General features: G+C 40.6%; 1 protein-coding gene across 1 annotated transcript in view; it reads left to right on the top strand.

The window, feature by feature from the left end:
- Positions 1-655: 655 nt before the first annotated feature.
- Positions 656-17,208, top strand: part of LOC117292387 — a 54,820-nt gene continuing 38,267 nt past the window's right edge. Inside the window, exons 1-13 of the mRNA XM_033774414.1 lie at positions 656-680; positions 1,353-1,501; positions 1,849-2,199; positions 2,929-3,121; positions 4,307-4,497; positions 5,359-5,601; positions 7,409-7,793; positions 9,554-9,694; positions 11,784-11,969; positions 13,383-13,624; positions 14,883-15,036; positions 15,845-15,933; positions 16,183-17,088. Coding sequence (XP_033630305.1) covers positions 656-680; positions 1,353-1,501; positions 1,849-2,199; positions 2,929-3,121; positions 4,307-4,497; positions 5,359-5,601; positions 7,409-7,793; positions 9,554-9,694; positions 11,784-11,969; positions 13,383-13,624; positions 14,883-15,036; positions 15,845-15,933; positions 16,183-17,088 — 3,255 coding nt within the window. The remainder of the gene's footprint in view (positions 681-1,352; positions 1,502-1,848; positions 2,200-2,928; positions 3,122-4,306; positions 4,498-5,358; positions 5,602-7,408; positions 7,794-9,553; positions 9,695-11,783; positions 11,970-13,382; positions 13,625-14,882; positions 15,037-15,844; positions 15,934-16,182; positions 17,089-17,208) is intronic.

Below are 17,208 nucleotides of genomic sequence, written 5' to 3'. Positions count from 1 at the left end.
TATGGTATCAATTCTAATTTACCTCAACAATGAGATATTCCTTTTTGTAAAAATGAGTGGAAAAGTGGTGGTGCCACACGGAAATTTATCCCTAATTTTAACCAGTGAATGGTATTGAACCATAGACAGAGCAAGGAAGGGTGTTGCCATCTTTTCTTTGGAGCAATAAACTAACTAGCATGGCGTTACATTAACAAACACTGAACAGTCACACTAGTAATTTTTTCAAAAAACAAGGATGGCTGACACTCAAAACCAGGGGGAAAGTCAGCAGACTAACTATGATGTACAAAATTCTCAATAAATTAGTAGACATCCCAACTGTAGACTGTCCGACTCCTAATAATAACTCATCAAGGGGACATAAACAAAAACTTATGCAGATACGCACCAGAACTAGAATTTTCGCCAACAGCTTCTTTCCAAGAACAATCAAAGATTGGAACAGCCTCCCACGTAAACTTATAGATGGCATCCCACTTTCGCACTCTGCATTTAGGCAAAAACTACTTACCCTATACGGAGCAAAATAATCGCCCCCACCCACGCGACGCGCAAGCTAAACAAAAGTTGGTGTGATGTTTCCTGAAAGGATGCTTTGCCGACTATATAATTCAGATTCAGATTCAGATTCAGAATTGGCTGTCGCTCCAACATGGGTCTGGAGGTATCCACTCAATGTGAGAATAGAGATTGAGATGAGGATTATTATTAGTCATGTGTTTTGAGTGCAGCAGATTTTGTAAAGACTTCATCATTCATGGAACTTAGGTTTAAGATGAAGTCTGGTGGTAGAGTATTGTGTACTTCTAGAAACTATAAGGCTCACGTGGGAGCCTTATATAAATTCTAGAAGTAAGTATTGTGGTAGGTGGTTCCAGGCTCTTACCTTGTTTGGGAAAAATTACTTGTGAATGGCCACAACGAGAAATTCTGTCAAGGAAGCAGCTACCAACTGCTGCTTCAACATTCATCTGTCAGAGCTGTCATCGTGCCTGTTTTTTCTTCTCCTGGATAGTGGATAGGCCTTGCAAGTCGCTACTTCTACCCTACCCTAGAACAATGAAGTTCATTCTCCACGAGACGATAGCAGAACAAACCTCATAGTTCTAGGAGTAGCAAGTCTTAATCGGCGTCCTTCCTTCCTTCGCCAGATGGATGGAGGCCTACTATTCTATAATTGAAGTCTGCTTGATGGTTGACCGTCTTGCTCAAGGACTCAAGTGCCATCCGAGGACTGGAAGGAACCCAAATCCAGAACTTATCTTCCTGAACTCTACCCCCTCGGCCAAGATGCTAATTCTCAAGGTTTTTTTTTATACAAATACTGATTTGTTTTACTCTATCCTTAGATGCAGCCACATTGGATGGATGCTACCTGATCACTAAGGACAGTCGTACATTCTTGAATTCAGCCGGCAATTATGATCCCAGCTTGTTGGATCATGACACCTGTGCCAGAGCCTGTGGCAATCAGGACTATGCATTTGCTGCATTACAAGTAAGTTCACCCTAACCACTTAGTGCCGGGATTTCCAAAATTTGTCCGAGCCCAAGCACAAAATAAATTTGTCAGAATAAAACCCTTGACTTTTTGAAAGAAAGTTGACAAAACTTTCTTGTTGAAGCAGCATTTTTCAGGGTGAATCAGTGTTTATTTCCCCGCCTCTGTAGACCCTGGTTCTGGATTGGGTTTTTCAGTCCCTACCTGACTGCGTGGGTTTTCCCTTATTTTAGAGGTTCCTCCATCATCAAAAACTTAGCATTTCAGAAGCAACACTAGTCAAAAGAGAGATTTTCACATGGTGTTTAAATAAATAAATATAGTTTCTGTCCATTATTTTCCAGGTTGGTCAACACTGTCTCTGCACCGACTCCACCCCAGACTCGGCAGCCAAACAAATTGGTGAAACACTGTGCAACACACCCTGCACAGGCGACAGCGCGCAAGACTGCGGCAGCGCTGATTACATACTCGTCTACAGCGTCAGTGCGACCATCGCCTCGGTTCAGCTGGACGCCACCACGGTTTACACTGTCGGTAACAAAGCACCGGTCAATGTGGCGCAAGTGGAAGGAACAGACTTGAAGTATTCCTACGACTTTGGTGATGGGAGTGCACTGTCCAGTGATAACAATCATGTGTACACTACGCTTGGGGATTATATTGTATCGGTGACAGTACAAAATGATAAATATGTAAGATATGAAAAAAAGGTTGTGCATCTGAATTTATTTTCCTCATCGGTTAAACGTAACTTGCGACTTCCAGTTAACCATTTCTACCGCTTACAAATCCTTCCCCCTATTTACCCGTCCTTTCCTTTCTTCTACCCCATCCAACCACTCTTCTACCCCATCCTACCCTTTTTTTACCCTGTCCTACTTCCTTTCCTACCGCGTCCTACTTCAACCTTCCCCCATTTCTACTCAATCCGACCCCCTTTTCTACTTCATTTACCCCCAGTTTCTACCCTGTCTACCCTATTTTCTACCCTGTCCTCCTTTTTTTGCCCATCCTCTCTCCTTTTCTATCCCAGTCTACCCCTTTGTCTATCCTTTCCCACCCCCACTTCTGCCCCTTCCTGCCCCTTTTTTACCCAATCCTACCCCCTTTTCTACCCCATTCTAGCCCCCTTTTCTACCCCATCCTAGCGTCCTTTTCTACTCCATGCTACCCCCTTTTCTACCCCATCTTCCCCCTTTTCTTCACCGCCTTACTCCTCGTCTACACCATCTTGCCCCATTATCTACCCCATCCTACCCTACCCCATCACACCCCTTTTCTACTCTACCCTACCCCATCCTACCCTGTGTTCTACCTTGTCCTACCCCATCCTTCCCTGTTTCCCCTTCTAAACAACCCTTCTCCTCTCTTCCCATTACCTCCCTCTTTAATCCTTCTATTAACTTCTCTTCTTTCTCCAGGTTGCATTTGACTCCATTCCGGTTCAAGTGGACGTTGCCGTAGCTGGTGTCACAGTCATCTGTCCGTTTGCTGCAGGAGTGGCGTCTGACTTTGACTGCGTAGTGGAAGTCCTTCATGGAAACAATCCAAAGATGACACCAAAGTTTGACGCCTCGCCAGATTTAGTGGCAGGAAATGAAACCAATGTTGGAGGTTAGAACTTTGAACTTTGACCCTTGAACTGTTTTGACTCCTTTGGAGTCAAATCACTCAAACAACCCTGGCCCAATTTCATAAAGCAGAAAATACTTCTAGACAAATTTGTTTGCTCAGCAAAAATTGAGCGGGGCACTAGTCACAGTAAGACAAACTTAATGTAGTTTTGGCTGCTGGCAGCCATACTAAAGCAAGACTCTTCTGTGCTTAGCAAGTGTTTGTTTCTACATGCTTTATGAAGCTAGCCCCTGTACATAACACGCAGCTGCTTGTTCACACAAATTTGCTAACTGTAAGGTAATTTATTTTTTACCCAAAACATTATTTTCTACCAAGTAAAAAAACACAAGGTAAATAAGAAAACCAGCAACGATGTTCATGTCTTGTGTTTTGTTGTACTATTAAAGACACTGGACACTATTTGTAATTGTCAAAGACCAGTCTTCTCACTCGGTGTATCTCAACATATGCATAAAATAACCAACCTGTGAAAATTTGAACTCACTTGGTCGTCGAAGTTGCGTGATAATAATGAAACAAAAAACACCCTTTTGTCGCACGAAGTTGTGTGCATTCAGATGCTTGATTTCATGACCTCAAATTCTAAATTTAATGTGAGGTTTCGAATTCAAATTCATTGAAAATTTAAGCAATACACTTAACCATTAAAGTGTCTTGACTGGGACTCGAACCGGCCCTCTGCTGATCAGAAAAACCAGAGTTTGAATTCGGTGCTCTAAACAGCGCGACCACAACACTTCCACTAAAAAAATGCTATGCCTTGAACAATTTTGCTCAAGAGAAAAAGGTTGCCATCTAAATATAATGTTACATACACTGTGCACGACTGGTTCCCTGCAGAATTTTTGCTGAGCAGAAAAAATCATTTGACATTGTTGTCTGCCAAAACACTGTTATGAAACTGGGTTGTGGTTGTTTCCCGATTTACTGTTAACGTGTGCTGAAAATATTGATCAAATTTTCCATATTAATCTAAAGCCCAGTTCATACTTCTTGCGAATGCTTCGTGCGAGGCGAATTTTCTTGCGCCACAATATGAAAGGGGAACGCATACCAATTATTGCGTCACAAAAGTTTGATTCGCATTCATAAGAAGTATGAACCGGGCTCATAAGATCTGATTTTGTTTTATTCCAATTATCTTTGCCTTCTCCCATCCAGTTCCGACTTACTTCTCCATGGGATATGTTTCACAGGATCCCACCTTAACATCACCAGCAAGTAGCGAGATCCAGACATCTACGTCCCCTTTCGTCTGGGTCATCCCCGGGGCTGAGACGCTGGAGACATCTCAGCTAGTTTCTATCGAAGCATTCATCAGCGAGGTTGGAGATGGAACTCTAAATTTTGTGGTAAGGTTTGAAGAAAAAAAACATGACAAAAATCTCCTCGTGTTTTCTTGATGATGCTCATGCCCCTTCGAGAACTGCACCTTAGGGTGGAGTAGCCTTAAGTTGTTCTCTGCTGGGCTTTGTTTTATGGCTCCGTTTACCGCAAAATTCTGTGATCACTAGTGCCTATGGGGCAAGCTCATAATTTCTGTGATAGCTATGTTAGCGGCCACTGCCTATTAACTTTGGGGTTTGACATGCGTGTAAGCAAAAATATCCCTCTAATCTGCGAAATAAGCTCTGCACTTTTGTCCTTGAGTAGGGCATTTCAGTATAATATTTATTCTCTGAAAATAGGCCCACTTCTCTCATATCTCTTCGGTCTCCTGACGATGACTAGAGCAAGCCAGTCGAAACGTTGCGACCAATTTAAGAACTCACTCTGCGGTAGTACAATTAATAACAATCGTATAAGCTAAAGTAAGGCGATTTTTCTGTACCTTATTCCCAGGAAGTAGTTAATAAGTAGGACAGTTCTTTTCAGAACTGAGAAGTCTTCGGAAAAATCTGATAAATCTACTCCGGTGGTAGAACATATAGCAAGACAGTTGTCTCTACAAGAATAAACTCTACCTGGCAAGTAGATACACACATGGTGTTACCGCAAACCAAATATTATGTTCTCACTAAATATGTAAATTGCACATCGGGCATGCACACCAACACTACTGGCGGCCCAAATGAGGGAACATGGTACCATTATGGGGAAGATGGTTGTGTGATGCGTATGCATTTTTGCGTCTATCCAGTGCACAACTTGAGCTCTTTGATGTTCATCGTATCATCCCCTAATTGTTCTCTTTGTGGGATTTAAATTTCTAGATTTACAACCCGGTATGCGTATCGCCAAGCAACACCTACTGCCCGACGGACAACGTGTGTCGAGTAATATGCGACTTTGACTGGACCATGCGCTCACGCCGTACGCAGGAAACCTGCAGTGGGTTGGAATACTACTGCTTGACGGGTACCAGCTGTAGTACCAGTGGTACATGCCCCGCAGAGTCTGCACGCTATGTGACGGATACCACTGACAATCCCAGGGCCGAGTACGAGGTTGTTCAGGTGTGTATAGATTGATTGCCTCTTCGACAAAAGTTGTTTAATTTAATGACAGCACTTTGTCAAAAGTATGACACACTTCAAGAAAATTTCCTTTGTGACTGTTCCTTTAAGGTATAGGTCATAATTTGGTAAATACTTAACAAATTAATAAGGGAATCAATGTGTGGTGAGGAGGTTTTTAACTAGTGGTTTAATCCCAGCGAGGCCTGGTTCTTGATAATTTTACCGAGACTAAGTCGAGGTAAATTATCAAGAACCAGGCCTCGGCGGGTTTAAACCACTAGTTGAAAACCGATTCAACACACTTTGATTCCCATTCATAAATACCTTTTTGATCAAAAACATCATCACTTTTTGGTCAATTAGTGAAATAAATGCAAAAATTATAATTGTTAAATGATTTCTTTCAACACAACACCCCTCCAGCTATGAAATGGTAAACCCCTCCACCGCCCTCGGGTAAACAACTCCTTATAGGGGATGCTGTGCGCGTCGCGCGTATCGCGTGATGTGGCACAACTGTTTCAGCTGTTGCGCTCGACCAATAGGAATGAAGAAACTGTCTTATAAGAACAGGTGCAAGGTCGCGTGTCACGCCCATTAATTAACACTTTTTACCGGTCATAAACAAAGGTTTATACACACCCACGTGACGCGCTCTCCACCAATAGGAATAGCGAAACTGTCTGAGGTATTTATGAATGACCAATAATATCTTGATGAGAAGTACTGCATGTGTTGATAGTATAAGCTATTTTGAGAAAGGATTCTCTTTGAAGTATAATTGTTCACCCCGTAACAATTGAATCTGAGAAACAAGCCATGCATGAATCGTTTCTAAGATGTCTGAGGGTTGGTATCAGTTCATGAATGTTGTGGCCAAAGATGCAGTTGGTACTGGTTGTCACCTCGCTATTAAGATAGATTTTGGTTCTTGATGAAAGGTCTATGACAGTTTTTGTTTTTTTCTCAGCAAACAGACACTGTATTCAACTCAACGTTTCATGTGTGACTTTGGCTGTGTCTTTCTACATAATTTAACCTATAAATAAGCGTTCATAAATACCTCAGACAGTTTCGCTATTCCTATTGGTGGAGAGCGCGTCACGTGGGTGTGTCTAAACCTCTGTTTATGACCTGTAAAAGGTGTTGAAACATAGGCGTGACACTCGAGCTTGCACCTGTGCCTATAAGACAGTTTCTTCATTCCTATTGGTCAAGAGCAACGGCTGAAACAGTTGTGCCACATCACGCGATAAGCGCGACGTGCACAGCATTCCCTTATAAGGAGTTGTTTACCCGAAGGCGACGGAGGGCCTAACCATTTCATTGCTGGGAGGGGTGTTGTGTTGAAAGAAATCATTAAACAATTATAGTTTTTGCATTTATTTTACTTTTTGACCAAAAGGTATTTATGAATGAGAATCAAAGTGTGTTGAATCGGTTTTCAGCTAGTGGTTTAAACCCGTCGAGGCCTTCGTCTCGGTGGGATTAACCCACTAGTTAAAAACCTCTTCACCACATATTGATTCCCTTATTAAAATGACAAAAGAAAACAATATATGACCCTACTGTTAAAGTTCAGGCATGATATTCCTCCTATTTAAGTCTAACTTCTGATTTTTTTTACCCTTGGAAAAATCAGAAAAAACTGGTGATTATTATGCCCTGAAAAGTCTATTATTCCTACACCTTATGTACTGGTAGGTCAGCCTTTGTGCTAAAACCATGTCTTAAAGTTGTCTGTAAAACTTTTATTTTGAAACTACTTTGCCATTTATTTGATGTTCATTTGTTCCTTTGACAGGTCATACCAGTCACTGGTCTCACATCTGGACACTACTTTCACGACCTCACAAACTCACCAATCAAAATGAGCATCGGCTACGTCCTAGGCTTCGAAACGAAAACTGGCGGAGCTCAGATAGCCCACGAGGCCAGCCTATCCGGAAGCCCAGTAGAGTTCCAGCTCACCGGCTCCAGTGCCTCAGTTGGTAGTACATTGACGATGCCAAGCCCCGGGTTTCATATCCGTCACCATGTCCGCGGGACGACGGTCGACCCCGCAAAGGTATGGATCCAGCACGCATTCCCTGTGGCCGGAACCTACAAAGTGGAAGCGTTTGTTTACACTGAAACCGGGCCAGAAGTTGCTAACTCAGATAATATTCTGGTTCAGGAGATCGTGGAAGGTACAAGTTGGATTCTTACATTGTCTCATCTTGGGTTTATTTTTTTCTTCAAATATTTTCATAAGGTTTAATAGATTTTCTTAAATAATAATTACAATATATCGTCCATTACAAGTCATAACAACTTTTTGCTTTCCCAAATGTGTTTGTATATTATGACCTGACCCCAATCTCATAGAGCTGCTTTTAAACAGATAAAAGTAGCTAAGCTTAACAAAATTACGCTTACCTGAATAAGGTTACCAGCCAAACCACCATGTCTCACGTACAATTTGTGATTGGTATCCTGCTCATTTGTGCTTAGCAGAAATTTTTTAAGCTTAAGCAGCCCTATGAAAATGGGCCCTGGTTTGTGTTGACAAAATAATCCCCTGGGACCAATTTCAGTCAAGCCTGCAAACTTCAAATCTTAATAAGCACAGACAAATTTGAAATGGGTTAACAGCCAAACTTCCATAAAGTTTACATTTCTGCAACTTGTGCCCACTCAATTTATGCTTAGCAAAGACATCTGCTAAGCAGTATGTTCTGCTTAACAGCTTTATGGAATTGGGCCCGATGATGTCACGGTTTGTTTACTGCAATTCTTAAATTTGTTGTACTAGAAAACAGGTTAATCAACATATATTGTATTGTTACTAACAATCTTCTTTTTTATTGTCTCCTTCCAATTAACCATTTTATTCTCAGTATTTCATTCTTCGTATTTCCTCCATTCTTTCTGTTTTTCTTCTCATTAACTATAAAGACACAGACCTTGTTGAAATATTGTCTTTTTTACTTTTACAATTTCTATGTTTTTACTTGTTTATATTTACCAGCTTTAAAGAACATCTTATGCTTTTTACATTCCAAGGACTATAAACCAAGATGATTCTGGATGAGACAAAAGTCCCACCCCTTTGTTAAAGGGTCTGGGTACTATTTGTAGGACACAAAACACAATGTCCACAGATTTCCACCAAACTCACACAGTTTGAGGATACTGATGGTAGAAAGCTTCTCTTAAAATATTAATATGTGAGGTGCTGGAGTTTTTGAGAAATGAGTAAAACGGGTCACACCAAAAATGTTGTCTCGGGATTAACATTATTTTAGCGTATGGTGTGTTTTCGTGACGTGTTTTACTCATTTCTCAAAAACCACTGCACCTCAGCAGTTAATGTTTTAAGGGAAGCTTTCTTTAATCATTATTCTCAAACGTAAGATTAATGTAAATTTGTGGACTTGTGTTTTGTGTTACAAAAAGTACCCAAATCCTATAATCGTCTTCAATTTTATTATGTCATGTATAGACTAATCTCAGCCCAATATCATGGCTCTGCTTACCATGGACTCTTTGTGCTTTTGGTCATATTTCTCCAATTATAGAATCAACATTTTGGCTCTGGATGTAATAGTGAAAAGTGCTAAGTAATGTGAAGAAAGCTCATGCACAAGCAAAAATTTCATAGTGGCCAGTTATACACAAAATGGATGTTTCGGATACAGTAAGCGCCAATGTTTGGCTTGCAGTAAAGCAGAGTCATGAAGTTGGACCCTAAATGCATGGTGGCAGTATACTCAGCTGAGGTTCCATGAGTAAATCCCTTCTCTTTGAAAAAGAATTGGAGTAGCATTGGTTCTGAAAAATCACCGGTTCTTTTCAGAACCAACACCACTCAAAAACCAAAAGAGAGATGAAAAAACAAGAGATTTACACATGGTGACATCACCTGAAATTGGTCCCTGAATTTTGATCTTGTTTTGGGCCGGACTAGGTCTGCAAGTGGAGGTGGACAATGCTGTACTTCGGCTAGAAGAAACTGTCACAGTATCGGTTCGGATCACTGGAGGCGTAGGGGTGAATTATACTTGGAACTGGGGAGACGATAGCCCAGAAGAGGTCACTGTCCGACAAGGTATTGTTGATTGTGTTTATTTTGTGGTTTTAACTAGGCCTTGTCACACGAGGCAACTTTTACAGGCAACTTGGAGGCAACCAACTGCTGTGCATGCTACTGGAATACTTGGGTAGCACATGATTAATTTTTTCAAACGAATGCCTTACGTTTCCAAGGAATGTTTGCGGACATTTATTCAAATGTGAATGAATTATCTTCTCGGAGATTGCCTTGGAACTGGTTGCCTGTAAAATGCCTCGTGTGACATTTGTCCTTAGGATTCAAAACTTGTCCTTACCCTTACAGGGATGAGTTTTAAAGCCATTGGACACTTTCGGTAAACAGTTTTGTCCAAAGGTTCACACTTCGTGTATCACAACTTATATATAAAATAACAAACCTGTGAAAATTTAGGCTCAATCGGTCATCGGAGTCGGGAGAAAATAACGGGAAAACCCACCCTTGTTTCCACACGTTTCGCCATGTCATGACATGTGTTTAAAATAAATCCGTAATTCTGGCTATCGAGAATTGATAATTGTTTTAATGTTTTCTCAAAAAGTAAAGCATTTCATGGAATAATAATATTTCAAGGGAAGTCTTTCACCACTACCTTTTATAAACCCTGTAAGTTTTTTTTTTCTGTTCCGAAAGTGGATAATGGCTTTAAGCACTGAATACGTGGTGCTTTCCAGAGTTCTGTGAACAAAAAAAATACACTAGGCAAATCACTTGGGCGGGATTTGAACTCGCAACTTTTGCATTGCTAGAGCAGATGTCTTACCACTAGACTGGATTAGCTCGGTGGTCTTGTGGTAAGACATCTGCTCTAGCAATGCAAAAGTTGTGGGTTTGAACCCCATCCAAGTAATTTGCCTGTGGATATTTGTTCACGGAACTCAGAATTAAACTCTGTGCTTTCGAGTTCCTGGGGGGGGGGAATATATACAGACTCAGCAGGCATTCTAACCACAATTCAAGCATTCTAAACCAGATGACTGTACCAGCGAGCTTGCATGTTGGTGGGAGACCAGCTCACAGTATTTTTGACCATGTGAGGGCGTATGTGAACTGAATTGATGTGATGCAAAACAAACCTTTTAGACCCTAGCCATTGTTTTTATTATTATTTGATTTGGGTTGACAGAATATAACACTATTCAGGAAGTCAAAATAAGATTAAATTTAAATTGTAATTTTTTGAATTCTTTTGTAAAGCACCCTAATGCGGTAAAAAATAAGTATGATAAACTTAAACCATACTTTTAAGGGAGCCTTTCTCATCACACAAAGAGCTTATAAGCAGCATACATGTAGACCAATCTGTTTAAAGGCAGTGGACACTATTGGTTATTACTCAAAATAATTATTGGCTTAAAAACTTTCTTGGTGACGAGTAATGGGGAGAGGTTGATGGTATAAAACACTGTGAGAAACGGCTCCCTCTGAAGTGCCATAGTTTTCGAGAAAGAAGTAATTTTCCACGAATTTGATTTCGAGACCTCAGATTTAGAACTTGAGGTCTCGAAATCAACCATCTAAACGTACACAACTTTGTGTGACAAGGGTTATTTTTCTTTCATTATTATCTCGCAACTTTGATGACCGATTGAGCTCAAATTTTCACAGGTTTGTTATTTTATGCATAATGTTGAGATACACCAACTGTGAAGGCTATATTCTTTGACAATTACCAATAGTGTCCACTGCCTTTAAGGCAATTTTGTATTCAACTTTTGTCCAGCAATGTATACCATTACTAGGTGCTTCATGCTGGCACTTTGTGCAGTTGCCTGAACATCATTCTGTGATGCTTTGATGGTTTCTGTGATGCATAATTAATGCTGGGCCTGTTACATCAGACGGGCTACATGTAACTCAATGGAAGAGCTAGTGGTATTTACAAAGTACTTAGTCTTGGCCAAGTCGTTGTTCCGAGTCATCAGGGTGTGTGGGTTTGAATCCCAGGGACTGAAAAAAAAGAAAAAACAAATTTTCAAATTGTTTTAAATGACAAGTAACAAACAACAAGGGAATCTGACTGGTTAAATTTTATTTATTTTTATTCTGTTTGATGGCAAAATATTTTTTCGGGTTTTTAATGTAGCCGCAACATACGAAGACGCCGACATCAACACGCACGTCTACACCGACAGGGATGGACCAATCACGATCACCGTTTTAGCCATGAACTTTGCCAACAACGAGACGGCGACCGCAGAGGTCAATGTTCAGTACCCCATCCACAGAGACCACTTTGTCATCTCATCCAACTCACCGCAACCACACGAACGTACGTCAGTCTCACTTTCTGTTTGAAAGGGTTTGGGTTCTTTTTGTAAACACAAACGTCCACCGATTTCTAATCTAAAAACATTGATGGTAGAAAACTTTCCTTGAAAGATTACACGCTGTAGTTATTGAGAATTGAGTAAAACAATTGTATTAAAATTGCTTATGCATGTACAAAGGATTGATGGACTCTTCTGAAAACATTGCTTCGTGATTTTCACTGGTTTTTTTCTCAAAATTTTGATGACTAATGATTCAAATACTTTAGTGAGAAATTAAATCTTTTCCATCTTCAGAGGGAGTCATTTCTCACATTATTTTGAACTATCAACAGTTCTTAAACTAGAAATGGAATGTTTGTTTTAGCACACTCTACCAGACTTCAGATTTAGAACTTGAAGTCTCGAAATCAACCATCTAAACGCACACAACTTTGTGTGACAAGGGTGTTTTTTTTCTTTCACTATTATCTCGCAAGTACCGTACTTTAAATATCATCTGTATGCATTGGTGTCAGAGACTCACATGGATGTATACAAAGTGCCACACAAAACGTAAAGTACTTTTTGCTGTTTCCACTAAAATGGGACCGCCTAGTTTGTAAAAAATGGTCACAAATGGTTGTACAGGTATGAGAACTTTCAGACTTCTATCTGATTGCAGACTTTTTGTACCAACTTGGTGACAAAAATAGCTGTTCTTTTCTTCCGATAGTGATAAATCCTGCTCCTTTATCTTCTTCTCTGTGCTTCTGTTGCTAGAAGCTCTTTAAAATCTATAACTCCTCAAATTTAGATCGTAGTTTCAGACTTTTTTGTTCGGAATGACACTCATTACTGGGTGAATGTTGTATTTATTGAAACTGATACCATGGGAAGAATGCACTACTCAACCAAACTTAGTGATGTTTTTTTTTTGCATTTTCTATGTCTATTTATATGTTCTGTTTCTATGTTATATTTTCTGGGTCTATGTACTTTTTCCTAACACAAAACACAATGTCCACAGATTTACATTAAACTAACACAGTTTGAAGATTATGATAGCAGAAAGCTTCCCTTGAAATTTTACCTACTACGGTGCTGTAGTTTTTGAGAAATGAGTAAAACAAATCATTTTTGTCTCAGTTTTAGCATGTAAAAACGAACATGTATTAACCAGTTATGCTATGGTTATGGTTTACATGTAATATAATTGGTTAATGGGATTTTACAAGCTAAAATATTTGTTTTCTTCCTGCCTGAGATGAAAATTATTTTGTGACTTGTTTTACTCAATTTTCAAAAACTAAAGAACCTCAGTTAGTAATATTTGAAGGGAAGCTTTCCACTATCATTATCTTCAAACCCTGTAAGTTTAATGTAAATCTGTGGACATTTTGAAAAAATACGCGAATCCTTTAAATTCTCAACAGCTGGAAGAGATAATTTCATGAACTTCACGGTGACGATCAATCTGCCGGCCAATGAGAACCTCGGCACAGGGGCTTTCTTTGCCGTCAGTACCAACTACTTTGAGAACAGTACCATTCATTTCATCAGTGTTACCAACGATAATGCAATTGAGTCATTCCCTCATAAAATACGCTTCAGTGGCACTTACATCGCTAGAGTCAACATCAGCAATAAGATATCATCGGAAGTGTATGAGTTTGAGGTAAAGGGGGGTTTTGGGGACGCTTGGTGGCAGCAGACTTACCAGGTAAAATCCTGTGTTCTTGGTAATGTGCGCATACTTAGAACTACGTAAACAATGGACATTTACCTGGTAAGTCTGCTGCCACCTTGTGTTCAAAAGTCTCCCATTGTATTCTTTCTTCTTTTTTTCTTTCTTTTTTCTCCCCATTTACCTATTTGATTTTAAGTTCCACTTTCAAATTTTCCTCCTCGTTTCAAAACATTTTTTACTACAATTTTTGTCATATCTCTTTGGCCCCCTCCCCTGTTCAACGTTGGCTCTCATTGCACGGTCTGTGCTCCAGCTGGGGTTAACAACATTGAGCGATGGAACCGGGTTGGGTGTGTTTACTGTCGTGTTGCCCAAGCATTTTGGTCTGGATTGTAGTAAGTTTTCCCAAAAGCCGGCTTCCCTCACATGTGTCCCTATTTCGTCTAGATGATTCCCCAGTGCTTTCGGAACAATGCCAAGTGCTCCAACCAACATGGGGGACTAATGTAGTTTTCCTTTCACCTGCCAAATTTGACAAAGTTCCCGAGCCAGGTCTTGGTACTTTTTAAAAATCTTGTCCATCTCCTTCGAAGCTACCATTACATGTATATCTCCCGGCACAGCTATGTTAAAGGGATGCTGCATTGAATTAAAATAAAACAGTTAATTTTGTTGTCATTTATTTCTGATATATGTATTGATGATCAATAAAATGTGTTTTGTTTTTTCCCCGACATATCTCACTTGCGTAATTAGCGAATAAGTCATGCCCCCCCTTTTGTGGATTGTTACCGCCCCCCCCCCCCCCCCCCCCCCCCACCATCGACGTCACGTCGGGAATTCAAACATATCGTCGGCATAAAGAGTCTGGTTCCTAACTACACGCGCCTAGGTACCAGGCCACACAATGCACACGTCTCTATATGCACACAGCCAGGGGACCCGACGGCTCGGGTTCCCGACATGACGTCACATGAAGGCTCCCTTTTAGGGGCGGGGTGGGTTCCCCTAATCTCTTGAAAAACACTTTTAAAATACTTGCGCATTAAATAAAAAATGTAAAAAAATATTTCAGGTTTTAATCGTTTACATTTTAAAAAAAAACACTGCAGCCACCCTTTAATGAGATGACGCATCATGTTCGTCTTCCTAAGTTTACAACATCCGGAGAGGTATGTATAACTGTTATTATTATTATTATTATTATTATTATTATTATTACTTTAAAAATTGTTCCTTGTTTCAGGTGATGATGATTGAGCCTATAGCCGGGTTGTATCTAGAGCCGATGTACAAGCCTCCATTACCACTAGACGGTGTGGAACAAGTTGGATTCGGACCCGCCCGAAACACGTTTCCTCTGAACTCTGATGTTGTATTTGTTCCGAGGGTTGCAACTGGTAAGTCTTCATCAGTGTGGAGATTTCAGTAGTTGACTTGTGAATGTTTACATTATATTGAAAACAGACTGTTAAAGCCATTGGACACTTTCGGTAAACAGTATTGTCCAAGGCCCACACTTCGTGTGTCACAACTTCTATATAAAATAACAAACCTGTGATAATTTAGGCTCAATCTGTCAGCGGAGTCGGGAGAAAACCCCACCCTTGTTTCTGCACGTTTCGCCGTGTCGTGACGTGTTTAAAATAAATCCGTATTTCGCGATATCGAGAATTGATATTGTTTTAATGTTTTCTCAAAAAGTAAAGCATTTCATGGAATAATGTTTCAAGGGAAGTCTTTCACCATCACCTTGTAAGTTATTTGTAAATCTGTGAGCTTTTAATTTTTGTTCTGTCCAGAAAGTGTCCAATGGCTTTAAAGCGTTTCCAAATCAACTCATCTGGCTATGGCTATGCCTGGAGCATCATCTTGCGTTGAAAGTTAGGGTACCTTACCCATGGCGGCCTTGCACTTTCGTATTATACTACAGTGACGTCCTGGATATCAGGGTCCTTTTTGAGGGCCGAAAATTTTCAAAGCTTCATAACTCAAATCTTACCTGCGAGAAGCCACTAATTTGATCAGATTCACATTCCATGGCAGAATACATATATTCCTCACAAATCGTTATTTTCGTGAAATAATGCAGCTCACATTGTTAAATATTTCACACTGGAAAATGTCGTACTTTGAGACTGGCCTGTTACTCATAAAATTGTAAAAGATTTGACAATGAGTTTGATGTTTAATGATTTAACTTCCTAGGAACGAATATGGTGTTCACTTTGACCTACGATGATGGCTCCCCCAACGAAGCCTCCTCAGAACTGAAGATACCCCACAGATACAGTGCAGTAAGAATATTCATATTTTCAAGGGATAGTACTTTGGGGTGTTTTTTTTTTATTGAATAATTTTATTCCAATCTTACAGTTTTGAAAGTGGGGCAATTTGTCCCATGGTGTCAGTACAAATTTGTGCAAACTATGATAATTGCTGTGTCTCTGTGCAAAACCAAAGTTTTCTGTTTTGCCAGGCACAATTTATATATTTTATAGCATTGAAGCAAACAATGACTATTTCTTTGTCTAAATCTCCATCAGACGGGATCATACATCGTTCGAGTTAATGCTACGAATGCCTTAGGGGGCCTGAAGACTTCCATCGCAAACATCATTCTGCATGAAAACATTGACGGCATCGAGGCGACCATGTTAGCCACCGCAAAGACTAATTTCACTAAGCCGTTGAGCGTCAAAGTCGGTCAGTTGGGAACGGATTCTTGTCTGATGGTAAACTACGGCGATGGTGCCGTTGATCTATTCGGCAACCTCGCCATGTGTCAGACACGCTACGCAACAACAGCAGTGTCGCTACCCCCGATTGGAGCAGACATGATCTTGTACCATGAGTACGACCCCGGCAACTACAAACTCTCGACGTTTGGATTCAACTTGGTGTCCGATTCCAAAGGTGACATTTTCTTCGCTGTGTCGTACGCATCGTGTGACGCCCCGCGGCTCCATATAAGAGACGGTCACCCGGACTTCCGTGGACCCGGCATTGTGCGGTTGAACGCATACACTCAGGTGCAAGGGGTGACCACGGTGAATTGCACAACAGTCAGCAACACTAAGGAATGGACAATGGAGGAGATTGACCCCATGAGTGGGAAAACGATTGTCGGGAGCTCGAAGATGCTAACGGGACGCCCCGTAGGGGACCCCTACTATCTACCCGATCAAAACACAGCAGAGATAAACATCCCACCGTACTTTCTCGACGTCGGCTTGTGGAAGTTCAGATATACAGTCCGGATGATCACAGCCGGCATGGTGAACTTTACAGCTTTCGTGGATGAGTATATCGAAGTACGATCGTCCCCGTTACAGGTCCAAATCATAGAGGGACAGACGACATCCAAAGTCGTAGGCTTCAGAAAGACGTTCTTGCTGAGACCTGGAGAGCTGTCACGTGACCCAGACCTCCCTAACGCTGATGACGATCAGGTGAATTTAAAAATTCTTACTTTTTAAAAATCTTTTTTTTCCTTTTTTCCCCCTAAAGTCTGTCCCTTGACCTTGTCACTGTGTTGCTACAAGTGTCTTTTTACCAAACTTTTGATAATC

This window comes from Asterias rubens, chromosome 7, assembly GCF_902459465.1.
Source record: "Asterias rubens chromosome 7, eAstRub1.3, whole genome shotgun sequence".
Classification (NCBI taxonomy): domain Eukaryota; kingdom Metazoa; phylum Echinodermata; class Asteroidea; order Forcipulatida; family Asteriidae; genus Asterias; species Asterias rubens.
This window is presented reverse-complemented; position numbering and strand designations above follow the sequence as displayed.